Source organism: Fonsecaea pedrosoi (genome assembly GCF_000835455.1).
Source record: "Fonsecaea pedrosoi CBS 271.37 unplaced genomic scaffold supercont1.3, whole genome shotgun sequence".
Lineage (NCBI taxonomy): Eukaryota > Fungi > Ascomycota > Eurotiomycetes > Chaetothyriales > Herpotrichiellaceae > Fonsecaea > Fonsecaea pedrosoi.
This window is the reverse complement of record NW_013550613.1, coordinates 1,968,479-1,984,502: the sequence shown is the minus strand read 5'-3', so window position 1 is coordinate 1,984,502 and position 16,024 is coordinate 1,968,479. Positions and strand designations below refer to the sequence as shown.

At 52.4% G+C, this 16,024-nt stretch overlaps 6 protein-coding genes across 6 annotated transcripts; 4 read left to right on the top strand and 2 right to left on the bottom strand.

Moving 5' to 3' along the window:
- Nucleotides 1–216: 216 nt before the first annotated feature.
- Z517_04613 (uncharacterized protein) lies at nt 217–2,358 on the top strand (the record flags this gene model as incomplete). Its single annotated transcript, XM_013429941.1, has 3 exons — nt 217–628; nt 680–856; nt 908–2,358. The coding sequence occupies 3 exons, from the start codon at nt 217–219 to the stop codon at nt 2,356–2,358; spliced, it is 2,040 nt and encodes a 679-aa protein (XP_013285395.1).
- Nucleotides 2,359–4,054: 1,696 nt separating this feature from the next.
- Z517_04612 (uncharacterized protein) lies at nt 4,055–5,266 on the bottom strand (the record flags this gene model as incomplete). Its single annotated transcript, XM_013429940.1, has 1 exon — nt 4,055–5,266. The coding sequence occupies one exon, from the start codon at nt 5,264–5,266 to the stop codon at nt 4,055–4,057; it is 1,212 nt and encodes a 403-aa protein (XP_013285394.1).
- Nucleotides 5,267–6,740: 1,474 nt separating this feature from the next.
- Z517_04611 (uncharacterized protein) lies at nt 6,741–8,479 on the top strand (the record flags this gene model as incomplete). Its single annotated transcript, XM_013429939.1, has 2 exons — nt 6,741–8,331; nt 8,382–8,479. 2 exons carry the CDS (start codon nt 6,741–6,743, stop codon nt 8,477–8,479), a joined length of 1,689 nt encoding a protein of 562 aa, XP_013285393.1.
- A 1,499-nt stretch (nt 8,480–9,978) lies between these two features.
- Nucleotides 9,979–10,740, bottom strand: Z517_04610 (uncharacterized protein; the record flags this gene model as incomplete). Its single annotated transcript, XM_013429938.1, has 2 exons — nt 9,979–10,263; nt 10,342–10,740. 2 exons carry the CDS (start codon nt 10,738–10,740, stop codon nt 9,979–9,981), a joined length of 684 nt encoding a protein of 227 aa, XP_013285392.1.
- Nucleotides 10,741–11,783: 1,043 nt separating this feature from the next.
- On the top strand, nt 11,784–13,771 carry Z517_04609 (uncharacterized protein; the record flags this gene model as incomplete). Its single annotated transcript, XM_013429937.1, has 2 exons — nt 11,784–11,950; nt 12,010–13,771. 2 exons carry the CDS (start codon nt 11,784–11,786, stop codon nt 13,769–13,771), a joined length of 1,929 nt encoding a protein of 642 aa, XP_013285391.1.
- An 836-nt stretch (nt 13,772–14,607) lies between these two features.
- Nucleotides 14,608–15,608, top strand: Z517_04608 (uncharacterized protein; the record flags this gene model as incomplete). The annotated part of the gene is made up of 3 exons (XM_013429936.1): nt 14,608–14,731; nt 14,901–15,199; nt 15,342–15,608. 3 exons carry the CDS (start codon nt 14,608–14,610, stop codon nt 15,606–15,608), a joined length of 690 nt encoding a protein of 229 aa, XP_013285390.1.
- Between the last annotated feature and the right edge of the window lie 416 nt (nt 15,609–16,024).

The following is a 16,024-nucleotide window of genomic DNA, read 5'->3' as shown; positions in this document are numbered from 1 at the left end:
CTGGCAGGTCCGATTGAAGACATGGGAGGAGATGGGTTAGATTGCACGAGCTTCTCCCGTGACATGGCGATTGTTATATGTTAACTCTGCTATTTCCTTTGCAGCATTCCCTCTTCTCATTCCAAAAGTCTTTTGTCCCTCTCGAACATTGTCTACCGCATTTTTCATTCTCGGTCTCGAGCATACTTGGGTAAGCATTGGGCGCCTCAAGCTCTGATGGAACGCGTACATTCCGGTGTGCCTTCACCTGTCTACCTTGGGGACGCAAGATCAGCAACTGAACGGCTCGCAGTCTCCTCGGGAAATGTTCAGCTACTCCCAGTCACGCATAAGGAGGGGATTGAAAACCAGTATCCCCTTCCTGGAACCGACACAGTTGGGGGACAGATACCTCGTTTTCCAATTCCGGCATTGAAGCTCGGCTCCAACGATGGATCGAATGGTGCATTTACTCCAAGAAGAAGACGACATGCGCTCAAGGCACACCGATCCAAACTGCTAGGCAATCCAGATCGCCCATATCTTCATCATCCGAAATACCTCGAATATAGGTCCCGACCAAGGCAGGACATTGGGAAAGATGGCAGACCAATTTGGCCGGACAATATCGAAGCTGCCTTTCAAGACGGTGAGCCAAACCGACGCCGCTGGTGGTTATACCAAGACTGACAAGAGACAGCCCTTGTACACATCAAGCCCATGGGTCGAAAGAAATGTTCACAGCGAGGAAAACCTTATGGGCGTAACATGCTCATTGCCGAGTGGATATACCGCGCAACAGGCCAGAAACGGGAGCGTAAACAAGTCTCCAGCCACATACAGGTCCTTGACAGATTTCTTCAAGGCATTCCAGAATGTATGTCTCTCTCTAAGTGCATCCAAGTGTTCAAGCTGATTTTTGTTTCAGGGGATCGGTTGATCAAGCCTGGTGATGACGACGACACGAACCCAGCAGAAGGTCACAAGTTTTATCACAACTCTATTGAGCACATGGTCAACGAGCAAAAGGCAAGAAGCAAGGCCGGTGATGCTCTGTGGGAGGATGAGCTCGAGGGCCACGCCGACTCATTTGTCTCTGGGACCGTACAAAGCGACATGACCATCGCAACACGCGTCGAACGACTGGATTTTGAAATGTGGGTGAGCTCGCCCGTCAACCACGAGACTGCCTTGCACTACTATACCGGGCAGAAACCCACGAAATTAATGCCCTTTCCCCTGGAGGAACTGGCCGAGTGGCGAACATCATTCCCACACCTCAAATCCCTGGTTGATCATGGAAAGCGCCTGGATAACTGCGACCTCATCCTCCTCAATGCAAGCTTCAAGCTGATGGAGGATTTCCCACCCCGACACTCCAAGCTGGGCATCTGTTTTGAACTCAAGTATCCAGATCTGCTCTGGAAAGAGTCCCAACAGGACGCCAGACTCATCAAGTGGTTCTGCGTCACCTTCATGTACCGTGATGGAGTGCTCATCACGGAGCCTACCCGCGAGGAATGCCAGACTCAGGGCCACTGCCGGATCCGGCCGTTCTTCCAGTCGAAATGGTGGGCGTCGACCTTCACCTCTCTCACCGAGGCGAGAAAAGTTGCCGAAGATTCCAGGGACCCAGAAGCCGTCGACCTCGCCACTAGCCAGTCTCGCGACTTCTTCCGCGGCCTGTCGATCATGCAAGAAATATACATGGTGCGTTCACCCCACAGTAGCGACTTTGACGATAGCTTGAGGCGGGAGACACGGAAGAGGACCGCGATCCTGCTGTGGCAGTTTTCGCAAGCGCCCATGGACAGCGTCGGATCGACGACATGGCAGACTCTGATCCCCCCACCAGATCGTCTGGCGACCAACAGCCCATTCCCGCACGGCGTGGAGATGAGCCTGCCGCCGCTCTCAATGGATTCTATCGTCGACTGTTCCCCCGGCATCAACTCGTTCGAGAACACCCAGCAGTTCCAGCCGGAACACGGCATGGCGTACGACCTGTATCCCAACACCATGGACGAAGAACTATGCCAGGACGGGTTCCTGACTTTGAAGCAAGAAAGCCCCCTCCACGACTTTAGCCACTTGCCGTCATCATTCGACATCGGTGCGAGCCATGACTTCTCCTCCCTCGAGGCCTCGATCCACGATACCTTCGATCTCTCCGGGCACACTGGTCTGTCGCCGTGGTCACCGCAGATCGACGAGCAGGACGAGGTCCTGCGCCACGCCTTACTCGCCGCGTCGGGCGTCGACCTCAACGCTGGAGCGCTTCCGACACATCATCCATCACCCACGGCGCGTGCACACGAGGAATACATCGCTCCGGACGGTCACCAGAGACACGCTGGCGTGGAGGGTCATTTTGTCTAGGACGTGTACTGCGCGCTCTGACTTTATTGCAGTATTTATCATCGTCTCGCCGACTGCGTTGCCGAACGAGATACACGCACGGCTCGGGGTATTGCTTTATGTCTTGAGACCTAGGCCCAACGAAGTGAGTATGTCCGACGAAGCGGCCAACCAACAAATCATCACAGGCAGAGGTCCACGGAGCGAAATGAGGGAAATTCAAGGACCTGGGCGCAGGCATAGTGGACAATGGACAATGGCCACTTAGCTAGGAAGTTAGTTATTGCTTTTTCAATGAAAGTTTTGTTCCTTCAAGTACCCACAGTACGTAGTAGGTAATAGTAGGTTGTAATAGTGCCTCGTCCTCAATAGAAATATCTGACCAGTACTTGTAGTAGGTCCTTCGACTCGAATCCCAACCCTAATCCCATCACATAATGTCCACGGAAACATGTCCATGTACATGTGCATTCCCTCCCTCCCTACAAACTATATTTTGCATTTTTGATTATGTATCTCTCGTGCTCCTGAAGTATTTCGTAAGCCTCGTGACATAACGCCGCACACTGTAACGCCACTCAGCGGCATTATATCACGGAGTGAGAGAGGTCCTGCTGCCTACATACTTTGTATCCATTCAGGTCACCATTGGTTGACCATGCCCAGAGCCCGCACTCCAAGCGACGAAGCGAATGAGAAAGAGGATTGCCCAAGGGAAGATATGTCTGGCGCGGTATTATGAACCTATTGGTCTCCTTCCTACCTACCTAGCCGCAGGGTGAAGTGACCGACCAGTCGCAAGCTCATGATCTCAGATAGTGCATGATTGTGGTGGAGACCCAAAGCTTTCGGCAGACTCGTTTGCTCAGTGAAGCTTCAAGTACCTCGTACATAAGTCACGGATGGAGAGATAAGAGTGTTGCCACCTGCGAGACTCGTCCATTTGGCATGCTAGCTAAGCCTCGCGGGGGCGCGCGGTTGGTCTTCTAGCCCCAAAAGAAGCGAAGGAGGATGAGACTGCATATCTTGAGACGACTAGACTAGTATGAGCGCCACAAAGGGGCATCGCGCCAGTGTTAAGGCCGGGGGGTGGGCAAGCAGGCAGATTTCACGGCCGGATGGATCGTGGACAGAGTATGGACTGTAGACAGATTCATGAAGACGAGCCCAAAGATTGATTTGAAGGATGAAGCAGTCGTCATGTAGTCAAAGTGGTGGACAGAGGTGCGAGACCGACACAGTCTTGGTGTTGTCAGAACAGGCACGTTCATGTCGACAAGGGAAGCGCCCGGAATGACAGGGTTAGGCACCCCCGGCACTAAACCGTAGCGGCTGTGGGGCGGGGAACTGCCTACCTAGAGTAGTAGGTAGTTCAGCAAGCTACTCGTTAGGTACCACTCAAGCGCCAAGCTATCCTCGAGGTGCCCTGTGGGAGACGGGGCTGCATCTTCACCAAAGCCCCTGCAGCGAGGCACACACCACACCACCCCACCCCTCCGTGGCGTAATCATATGTATGAACATTTTCTGTCGCAGCTTGGTGCATACCATCGACACAGACATACATGCATATCTACCTATTCAATCAAACGGACTAGTCATATCAACTCCAATCACAAAGTTCCATTCCCAATAAGTAAAACATTCCCGATAAGTAAAATCCCCGAAAGTCCAACGACGTGTTCGCGCTTCAACGCTCATCATTCTGTCTGCGTGGTTCAAAACCCCACAAAGACACGGATACGCTCGATCAGCATGGTAGTGCGCAAGCCGGTCTCTGGACAGCCGTCTGAAAGGGTTAACCTGGCAGCTGCGATAGTCACTTCGCCATCTCCATCTTCTTTAGAGGTAGCGGCAGCATCTCGTCTGATGTCCTCGTCCGCCACGCCCTCTTGGTCTGCCTCTCTCACGTCCTCCCAACCCTGGCCTTTCTGCCCCTCCTCTATTCTAGAAGTGGAGGAAGAGCCCGTCTTTGAACCTTTGCCTGAGCGGGCGGGGACGGGTCTCGGTGGTTTTGAAGGCGTCTCGGGGGGTGACGGAGTTTGATCCAAGTGTGACATTGTCTTCGGTGGGGCCGACTCTGAACGACTCGGCAACGTATATTCTGATCGCTTCCTTTGGTGTCCTTGACGAGCCAGAGATGATACCTGGGCAACAGCAGGGCTGCCCTTGGGTGTCTCTGGTTTCGGCTTTGGGCTTGCAAAGTGCAAGGTGCCGTGGGGGACAAGTTGCACTGGGTTGGCAGGCAAATGCCACGGAGTACTACCCAATGCTCGGAGATGTGATTTCCAGGAAAGTTGAGATTCGACATCGATGAGGAAAAATTCGAACCACTCCATGGGATGTTGGGACTTTTGACTCTGTTCGAACGCTTCCAAGGCCTCTTCCCACGCCTTTTTCAGGGAGCCTTCTTGACCCTCTATGTCATAAGGCTTCTTGAGAAGCCAGGACGTGACAAGATTGATCACTGATATAGCGAACCAAAGCCCACAGCTGAAGTATTCTTGGTGTTTCGTTGGGGGTTTACCCTCGCCCTTACATTCGGTGCATTCGAAAGGACTCTTCCACTGGGAGAGCAGATGGTGGACCAGTTTTTCAGCCTTGGAGACTGCGTCGAAATTGTCTGTTCTGAAAATTCTTCCAGCTTTGAAGCTGCACTTCTGCACATCCATGGGTCGCTCCGTACTGTCAGCTTTAGCGCGCCCAACTTTGACCAATTCGTTTTCTTGGATCTGTACAGCATAGATATAGCCGTTTGAATCTTTTGTGGGCGCATCCTTCCTAATGCAAGAGATCATCTCTTTTGTCTTCTGCTTTTGCTTTTTGCCTATCCACGTCTCGAATTCGCTGTACCTGTGCTGCGCCTCTCGAAGGCCAGCATCCAACATGTCGTTACTGACGACCGGCCGCCCAAAATGTATCGGTAGCATTTTGGACCAAGGTTGTTGCACTCGCCACGAGCAGTCAATCTCTTTCGATGGAACTTGGTACCCACGGGGGATATATGGACAGGCTTCTTCCAGCTGAGACGGAAACCACAGAGAAATGTAAGAATGACCCCGAAACTGAGAATGCTCGGAGGAGGGCAGTAATGTCCGTATAATAATCCGCGGAAGAGATGGTCAGGCAAAAGTCGATATGGCGCATGTAGAGAGCGGCAGTCCGTGCTTGGAGTTGGCTTGTCTAATATACCGCCCATCACACCAGTTCCCATGGGGGCCGGACCGGGTGATTTGGCCGTATTCCAGTGCATGGGATACCATGCTGTATAAATGTCGAAGGCTGGTATCATTAGCATGTACGAGGTACTCGGTACTTCACACCCACACTTCGTGCGGTGCCGACCTTCAAGCGTTGATGACCCCCAGCCACGACAGTGCCTTGACGACGGCGCTTCTTTCTGAGACACTGGCTGGCCCTAGCTCTATCTATCTCTTTACCATCCCTTCTCTGGAAGCCGTTATACGCTATCAGTAGTAGACCGCATTGGACACCCTGGTTTCATGGGTGCGTTAAGGTTTGTCGTCGTGGCTTTTTCGCTGTGCAAGGCATTGTCAGTGCATGCACCATCTGGGACGAAATCGATCAACCCCCCCTAGAGCTGGACAGATGGACAGATGGCCCCGGCTAGCAGAAGCAGCGTTATTGACCGGCCTCCAAATCTGCAGCCACATGCAACCCTGGCGTTTCCTGAGCGCCAGGGGAAGTGCGGCCGGCGCGAGTATCGGCGAGCCGACGGTTTCGGCCATGTTCCTTCTCTTATGCCGGTCTTGTCATTTCTTAAGTGTTACAGACGTGTTCTTCTTCACACAGAGATGCGTTCCGAGGCCATAATGACTGTTCGAAGTTCTTCGTCAAATTTAAGCGCCATCCTTGAGAGACGCACCTACCAAAGTCCCCAGTTCAATCTCCATAGGTGTTAGCGTTAGTCCGGCATTGGATCGTCTCGGATGTAGAGATTCCGCGGCCATTGTCCTTTTGGCGAACGCCCAGTGTGGCTTGTGTGGGTATTGGCTGTGGGTGATTAGATCGTGCGAGAAGGTGTTCAGATGACGAGACTGGCAAAGAGGTCATTTGTTCCAGATACACCGAGAACCAAGCATTTTAGACAGACGCAGTTGTCTACCTACCACCTCTCGATCTAGTCGTTGACCGACGGAACTTTGTCACTTCAAGATGCCAATGACGACCTTTCGCGCTTTGGACGACCTTTGGCGAACCAGCCCGCGCATTACACAGCCTCAGCCGACCAAGTCGAACCCTTTGCCCAGCATAGCCCGGTGCTGCTGCCTAGTGTCAGCCTCAATGGTTAATATGGGACAACATTTAAGACGACAACCATGTCGTTCTCGCCAGTAACACCATGTCAAGCTGTTGCCATGAAATGCTGTCCATAGGGGCACAATGGCTCGAACCCGGGACGAACGTCTCCCATGGTCGCCATACCAGGGTGTACGAGAACTCACAAGCCTTGAGACTGAACAGGAAAACATTGAACTCGAATGTTTACCAGCTTTTCAGCATATGCCCCTGGACCTCGCATGTAAGAGTATACGACTTCTGACTGTTCTACCAAGGCGAACAGGAGGTCCGATCTGTGGCCAACTGAGTCAGCATTGCCTTCCTGATAACGGTAGTGATATCAACTATGTTGCTCTGTCCTATGAATGGGGCAACAGATCCGGACCCCGGCGTCTGATCAAGATCAACGGCGCAAAATTCGAAATACAGGAAAATCTCTTCCACTTTCTTGAATCTCACGGGGACGCCGGGATCCCGAATCTGTGGGTCGACGCCATATGCATCGACCAGGACGATGTCCGGGAAAAAAGCCACCAAGTACAGCTCATGAAAGACATCTATGGCAAGTCCTCCGCGGTGACGATTTGGCTTGGGCTAGGGAACCCTGAGAGTGACAGCCTCTTCGACTTCCTGAATGGAGTCCCTGAACAAGAGCCGCAGTGTGCATCTCTCAGCCAACCGCCACTACTCGAGGCGCCAAAAAAATCGAAAACCGAACAACAATTTCTTAACGCGGGAGCCAAATGCTCACAGGCGGCTTACCAGTTGTGCCAAAGAACGTACTGGTCAAGAGCGTGGATCGTGCAAGAAGCCCTCCTGGCCTGTAGCCTTGAGCTTGTCTGTGGTAACAAGCGAGTGTCTTGGACAAGATGGGCTCGATACATCGACTTGGTTGGTAACATACCAGAAGATACAATGGATCCGTTATATTGGCCTCATAGAGGTTTCACATTGGGCATCAGATATTCTATGGCTTTTACCTTGTGTCAGCAGAGGATAGCCAGGCTTGGGACCATCGCTATGGAAGATCTCGCTTTGCTTGTGCTGGCCTTTGCCGAATCCGAGTGCTGGGATATACACGACAAAGTCTATGCATTTCTTGGCCTGGCGTCGAACGGGAAGAAAATTGCCGTCAATTACCAATGGCCCATGGAGGGTCTCTTTGTAGCTGTCCTAGCAACCACCTCTGCAACTCTTTCAGATCACGATATCTCTACCTTGCGCACGACCCTTGGAGTAGCCTCGACCTTTATCGCTCGAGGTTTGCGACTTGATACAGATGCCCCGTTGGAGTTTCCAGTACCAGTTGAAGAGACAGTCCCTGTCTGGAAGGCCAAATTGAAATACAAGAGGACCACATTTTCACTTTCTTCAAAAATATCGCTGCGGTTTGATGAGCGTGTCTGGGGCGAGGCGCAAAAGAACACTCCGCGGGTTTGTGAATGTCCTTCATGCAAGGCGTGGGCCATAAACTACCACCAGCGACTAATTGACCTGCACCAAGGAAGAAAGTTGCTGTTGTTGGCTCTTCCCGTGAAGGAGGATGACAAGCACCAAACGTACCTGCTGTTGGATGGCTCTGGTGAATATGTGGCCACCGGGACGTTGCAACTCCTGGGCGGAACATCCAACAGTTTCTGGTCTGACATGATCATCTTGTACGAACCTCCTATGTCCATCGACGTGTCTGGGGGTATGGTCACGTTATCGATAGCACAGAGGTTGAATATAATAGAACATCAGGGGTACAGATCGGACCCGAAGTGCAAGACTCTGTTTTGGCTGCTTTGAGGATGAACGATGTCCTCCCGAGCGAAGCTGCTGCTGTGTTGGCATCATGAAAGATCGAGCATCCGGATACGGGATTGACAAAGTAACATCCTCTGCGACGATGGTCAAGATCTTCTTACGGATGTTTCTAGGACAAAAACACATGGGAATAACAGCATTGATTAGCTATGTGGATCTTTCAAGTCCCGACATGCATCCAGCACAATCCCCTTTGACACAGCAGCTTTCATAACAACAGGACACGAATCGTTGACAACCCAGCCTAATCTCGGCCTTCGCAAAGCAACATCCACAGCGAGAAAGACCTTGACCCGTAATGTGGACGAAAAGGGGTCAGTGAAATCGACAATCTTCGTTCCATCTACCGCACCCGAAACGAATGAATGGCTGAAAGTCCTCTTGCATGGTGTTGAGGCTTCACGAATTGGGTGTTTAATGCTGTTGATGACCGTCAGGACACTGTCTTCCAAACAGATTCTCATTCATCCGAGGGATAAACTTACTCCGCAAGAGGTGCATTTGCAGCCAGAGCCGCAGTTACAGCTGCCAGGGCCGGAACAAGTGCAGGGACCCATTGTTGGAATGGTGTTTGTGGTTGTTGGTGTGGTTGTTTGGAAAGATTTGGTTCTGGTGGGTGGTTCTTATGATCTGATCTGATCTGGTGTGATGAAGTTGTGAGATGGAGGAAGCGAGAAAACACAGGGGACAAGCCGAGGGGGGAAAAACCTGCCAATACTTATACACGACGAGCCAGAAGCAAAGCCGGGCCAGCACAGCGCCCTGCGTGGTTTGTGCGTTTTCTTCAAACCCAATCAAGCGTACTTTTCTGCATGGCCTGGACGAACCAGATCGACCCGACCCGTGGAGGGCAAAGGAGAGGGCGACCAACCAGCAACAAGTGAATCAACTCCTTTGGGCAAAACCGGCTCTCGGCCTTGGATAGGCCAAATGGGACAGAGGTGAGAGTGTCACAAAGCGTGGGGTTTGGTATCGATCGGGGCCTGGGTGTGCTGAGGCATCTTTGCGTACTCTACATCCTGTCATCATCCGCCCGTGGGTTGTTTGCCTGATGGTGGAGTTTGCCGGATCAGCGCAGCTGCGCCCTCTATTGGCCGAAGATCGGGGTTTCAGAGGGAGGGGGTAAGGTTTTACGCACAAGAGACTCAAAGAGGGGGCCTCGGCAGCTAGGCATAAAGGGCTCATGCCATCGAAAGGGGGAAGGGTTCGCGAAAGTTCTGGATCCCACAGTGATTTACGTCCTCGTGCTGGTCAACGGTGTCGGCCGGCAACAAAGTGATGAGGGTCATTGCATTGTGCATCTCTTATTGACAAGAAGCTGAGCCAAAAAACCGCTATGAACGAGCAAGCCTGAGAATGATGGCCACAAGGGAGCCTTATCATCCCACACGCTGAAGGACAAGATGGACAACAAAACCATCTCATGTGCATCTGGACTTTTTGTTTGTCTAGGTGTATTCATACATCTTTTCCCAACTCAGGAGGTCCCTATTCCCTCTGCCAACCAGCCAATGGGATAGTCGTGATCCGCTTACAGGAAGAATGGAACAGCGAGACCAGCGGCAGCAATGAGACCTTGCATCAATTGAGGTCCGGTGGTCGGAGCAGCCATACCGGCTGAGCTGGACGAGGCGGCACCTCCCGAGGCGGTGGCAGAGGCTGAAGGGGATGCAGTTGCTGACATGGTTCCTGCAGTTGACGATGAGCTGGTGTCGAAGTCATTCTGGTTCGTGAGGGTTGCCGTCAGGCCGGTGACGTTTGTGCAGCTGGAGCTGACGGTTGAGTTGATGCCGTCGACAAAGTTGACTGCCGCACACTGTGAAGTTGTATGTGTCAATTGACCTTGTCCTGATTGAACGACATGATGTCGTCTCTTCTTGGATCTTCAGCTTACCTGATACAAGACACCATCAGGACCCTTCTGGATCACTTGCACAACGCCCTGCTGGCCAGCAAACTCAGCCGGGGCGACAAGTTGCGGCAGACAGAATTGACCCAGGCCAGTCTCTGAGACGACCGGGAGCAGGTTGGTCCAGTTAAAGGGCGCTTGTTGGTCGAGGGTGACACGGAAAAGCCAGTCAGCGGCAGGATGGGTGCTCAGCATCGACACCGGGAAGCCGCCCACGGGGATGGAGTCGTCGGTGCCGTTGAAGACGACGTCGAAGCCACCACATGGCGCAGTTCCTTCATTGTCATCGTTGAAGCCGAGGGAGGAGGGGTATTGGAGGATAAAGTGGGCAGAGGTGCAGAGGGCCCAGGCGGACACGAGGGAGAGGTGACGGAGGAAATGCATATTTGGCGAGCGTGTGAATGCTTGAATGTCGAATGGAGAGGTGAGGGTTGATTGATGGAAGAGTGAGTGAGTCGAATGTACGAGTGAATCAGTGAGTGATCGAGCAGTGATGGTGGCCAAGACTTGAGGCTCTCGATGCGACTGCGTCTACTACTCTCCTTTTGTGCTTTTTTTCCCGTGCACGTCTACTCTCGTCTCGTTCTCTCTCGTTCTCTACGAAGATCAGGAGTCACCGGGGTTTATTATTCTATGTGGTTGGCCCCGCGGCTTCACCCTCAGCTGTTTTTTCACCCTTAGCGGTTGCTTGTCTCTTTCTCCCCCATTGCATGGCACTAGTGGTGGTGAGCAAGTTTCGCAGGTGGACCCCTCACCGCACGAGCAGATTTTCTGGCCAATCAGGTGATCTCGGTCTGGGCTGGGCGATCGCGGTCCGCAGGTGAGCACAATCCAGCAGCCTCAATCATCCACGCATCGTTGCAGACTCAGGCAAACTCAACCACCAGCGTTCATCCCTTTATTAGTTGCTGCTCCATCTCACCCGCTGCATCCCACCACCATGCCGCGCCGCCGACCACCTTGCTCTTCTTCCCCTCCGCCTCGGATACGACAAGTCGAGTTACAAACTGCTTGCTCGCGTCGGAGGATCGCCGTTCCTTCTGTTAAAAAATAAATCGAAATCTTGCTCACTTTCCCTCTCGTCTCGTTCGCCCGCTCCTGGTGGCGCTTTGTACTTGTTACATCCCCAGACGAGCACGTTTCCATGGTTTCGGATACCACCGTTTCGCCCGTCACCGTACCTATTCTTACCCATGCGCGTGGCACCCTTGATGACATGACACGGTTGAGCTAAAAGACAAACTGGTAGTCTTTTCTGCGTACACCTACCGTCAGTACTTCGTACAAATCATCGTCCGTCCAGCGCCGAGGGCAAATATCATTCTTTCAAGGTATACTTGCAGAGGACGTCCTCCTAGTACATCGATAACGACCTGTAACGATAACAAGACCTGTAAACAACCACCACCGCCAATTCAACCGCAACCATGGACATGTCAGGGATGTCCGGAATGGGCGGCATGGACATGGCCATGACAAGCATGTTTACGCCGACAAATAAAAAGCTGGCGCATCTGTACTGGTACTTGGTTGCTGCGGTTGTGGGCGTACTCGTCTTTCGAAGGGTGGTAGATCGACTCAGAATTCTTGCAAAGTAAGTTTTGAGTTGACTCGGGATATTGATATCGGAGTCACTGACATGCGGTCAACAAGTAAGCGAAAATCACAACAGCAACCAGGACAAATACCTGGGAGACCACAGAATGCCCTCGAGCAACTCTACGACACCACCATAGCCATTTGCAGAGAGCTGGCATACCCACAACTATGGACGTGCACCGGCAGATTTACCAGATATTTCACTCCCCCTTCCTTGGGGAGGTGCCTCCTGCTCCTCACCTACTGGGCCGTCATCCTGACCATGTTATGGTCAAATGTCCTCCTAACCCCCTCCTCGCCCAACTACGCCTACCGATGGGAGATTGTGGGCTTTCGTGCTGCTTGGGTTTCGGTCACCCAACTACCCCTGATTTACATTTTATCTGGAAAAGCCAACATCATCACAATGTTGACTGGCATCTCGTATGAGAGATTGAACTGGTTACATCGCTGGGTCAGCCGCACTATTTTCTTGACCGTCATCGTGCACTGGTCGTACTTTTTCACCGAGTGGTCCATTGCCGACTTTGTGACCTTGCAGCTGAAATGGATGCCTATGGTCAAATATGGATTTGGTGCTTGGGCGACATTGGGTTGGATGGTCATCACGGGATTTGGCTTTTTCCGGAATCTTTCGTACGAGCTTTGGTTCGTGCAGCATCTCGCGGCAGCCATGGTGCTGTTGTGGCTGGTCCACGTTCACGTCCCTTCATATGCGCAGTACAATGTGTGGTTTGCGGTAGGAGTCGTTGCCTTTGACAGGCTCGTCAGGACAGTCATGTCCTTGGTCATCAATTTACATCTCCTTCCCAACAAACGGGACAGTGTTCCGTCCGGCCGACGTATCGGATATGAAGCTGAGGTGAAGGCTCTTTCAGGCGAGACTCTGCAGGTCAAAGTGCGAAACGTCGCAATGTCGTGGCGGCCCGGTCAGCATGTGTACCTGTCCATCCCTCGCGCCGGAATCTTCGAAGCACATCCATTTACCATTGCCAGCATCCCGAAATCAGTATCTGGAGAAAGCGGACCCAACACTATTGAGCTATACGTGAGGGTGCACAATGGATTCACCAAGAGGCTATACCGTCGGTGTCAAAACCAGTTGTCATCCCGCACCTTTTTGTCATTCATTAGCGGACCGTGGGGAAATCCTCCCTCTGTTGAACGATTCGAATCAATGGTCTTTGCGGCTACGGGGAACGGCGTTTCTTTCACAATTCCCATTTTCCGACAGGCCGTTCTGACGAGCAACAACGTACGACAGATTTCCTTCATTTGGATCTTCCGACAAGCGGAGCAACTCGACTGGTTCAAAGAGGAGTTACTCTCCGCATGGGTGGCGGCACGACGGCGCAACATCAAAATAAACATATACGCTTTCATTACCGGGCATGGACAGCTGCGAAGCGTGTCGCCGTCGGAATGCAACGCATTGTTCGAGCCAAGATCAGATTCAAATCATTCAGTCCCAGAGAAACTACTGGACAACAATCTCGACACGGCCGACATACCTGATAATGCCAAGCTTTCTATGCAAAAGGAAATAGGAAGCGTGAGGGAGGACTCTGTCTCCTCGTCCTCTTCAGTAAATGAGCAGCCCAAGATACAGGTCGCCTACGGTCGCCCGGATTTTGATCTTCTCATTCACCCAGTCGTGGAAGAGGCCTGGGGCGAGACAGGAATCCTCGCTTGCGGTGGCATTCAGTTTTCTGGGCAGCTGAGGAATTATGTGGCCAAGCTGTCTGATGAGAGGGCCGTCCACAAAGGCACGGGCGCTCAAGGGATATATCTGTTTTCGGAGACTTACGGGTGGTGACAGCATAGCGACGGTCGTTGAGATTATAGACGTTTATGGCATTTTTAGATATGAGATACGATTCCTGGCACTGACTGTGTACTTGGTATTTACACCCAGTATTCTACTCCCTTTTTCTCTATCCTACAGCATATCGTTGTATATCCCACGCTATTCCCACTCGGCCTTGTACCCGCTCGGGACAAAGCGTGTCTCTTCGGCTCGTGTCCTCAGTCCATGCAGTCCATGCATGCCACAGGTACACGGGTCCCACTTACGGTCAGACACCAGCATCAACCACGTCCCTGAATCTACTGACTCCACGGAACATTGCCAAGAAATGCCAAGGACCGAAAGGAACACACCGTCCAGATGAGCAAGTTTATCATGAGGTCTGTTCTATCGCGTTGTCCAATGACAGGCTACGTCTTTCAGCCACTCGTGGGAGAGTGGATGCTTTCATTACCCATTTTCTTTCGAGTCCAGATGGTTCCTCCTTGCCTTGAGTAGCTAAGAGGTTGAGAGAGAGAAAAATTCCCGTGGTGTATTAGCATTAGAGAGGCAGATAGGATTAGGTCAATGGTTCGTGTGACCCCCGGTGCTGGTAAGCTAGAGGGAAAAGGAAAAAAAAAGTACAAAAGGTCAAGAGGGTCGCTGGGGGAGGGAGAGAGAGTCCTGAATACTCCAGTCACGTCAAGTCAAGTCAAGTTGAGGTCTTTGGGTCGTCGACGGTCTTTACCTTCAGCGTCAGCTTCATACATATAATACATACCTGCTGCTGCCCCTGTGCTCCTTGATTCCTACACAGGCACCCAGATTCTCTCCCACGTGCTTCTGTCCTGTTGCGAGTATCAAGGATGAAGCTCTTCATTGCTGCCCTCCTGGTCGCGGCCAACGTCGTATCCGCCCACTTTGAGCTGAATTATCCAACGTGGAGAGGCGACTCCTTCCTACCCCCTGCGTCTCAATACATCTTCCCATGTAAGTCGATACAACACACACCTTGTCCCTCCTTCAACCCCGTTGCCCCCCTCTTGTATCAACAGACGAGCCTCTACCTGTGGTTATATGCATATGCCTGTAACCCCCCAATCCTTCCACCGCGCCGCAGACATCAAAGACTGACCACTGAATATCTGTATGTACCCAGGCGCCAATGTCAACACCTCTGCCGAATCCAACGCCAACCGCACCCTCTGGCCCCTCGACGGCGGCTCGCTGGTCATCGACTTCCACCACCCGTGGACCTATGTCGCCTTCAACCTGGGCTTTGGGAGTGACATTGCCACCTTCAACATCTCGCTGAACCCGATGCTTCTCAACGAGACGGGCAACGGCACCATTTGCATCCCCAAGTGGACGCTGCCGGCGGACCTGGGCATCACTGATGGCATGGACGCATCGCTGCAGGTCATTACCATTGGAGATAGTGGGACTGCTCTGTACAATGTATGTCCGCGTCTATGTCTACGTCAAGTTTGCTGTTTGTTGTTTGTTTTAGTTCTACGTTGTCGATGTCGACACAGCCCCCCCTCCCCTGACCTCCCATCCTGGCCGAGTGAGTGAGTTAACTGATTGATCGTCTTCTTAGTGCGCCGACATCCGCTTCAGCGCCAACGCCACCCTCCTCCCCGAAGACCAGTGCCAGAACTCGACCGGCGTCGATATCTACCCTCTCGTCCAGCAACTCGCCGACGGATCCAGCACGTCAGAGGCGACAGCCACGGTCACAGTGACTGCGACTGCTACACCTGAAGCTGCGACCAACGCGGGAGGCAGGCTGAGCGTGCAGCATATGGGCGGACTCGCTTGGAGTGTTGGCCTCGCTGCCGTCGTGGCACTTGGGCTTGGATTCTAGGTGGGGAACTCGTCATGCCTGTCATAGCGAGCGAGCGAGTGAGAATGCTGGATCATGTACCTTTGCATTCCATTCCATTCCACCCCTGCTATGCCATGGAGAACTAGAGCGACGTAAAAAGATTGGAGAGATCCCCCTCTACCTAGCCCTATACTAGAGTCTGCCCAAGCAAGCTGCATTGTCCCTGTTGCGTTAGAAAGCGTGTTAGTCGAGTCTATTCAACTTTTTAATATGCTAGATGAAGAAGCCCCTTCTAGCTACCTAGGAAAATTCCTCTGTGACTCCGTGAGATGAGATGGATGTACAAGCTATGTATGACTTTTAAGTCCAGGAAGATCCAAAATGCCATGCCCACCAACCACCATATTAATTCCCGGGGCAACACTCGAGCTACTGGTGGGGAAGAGCAGTCCACA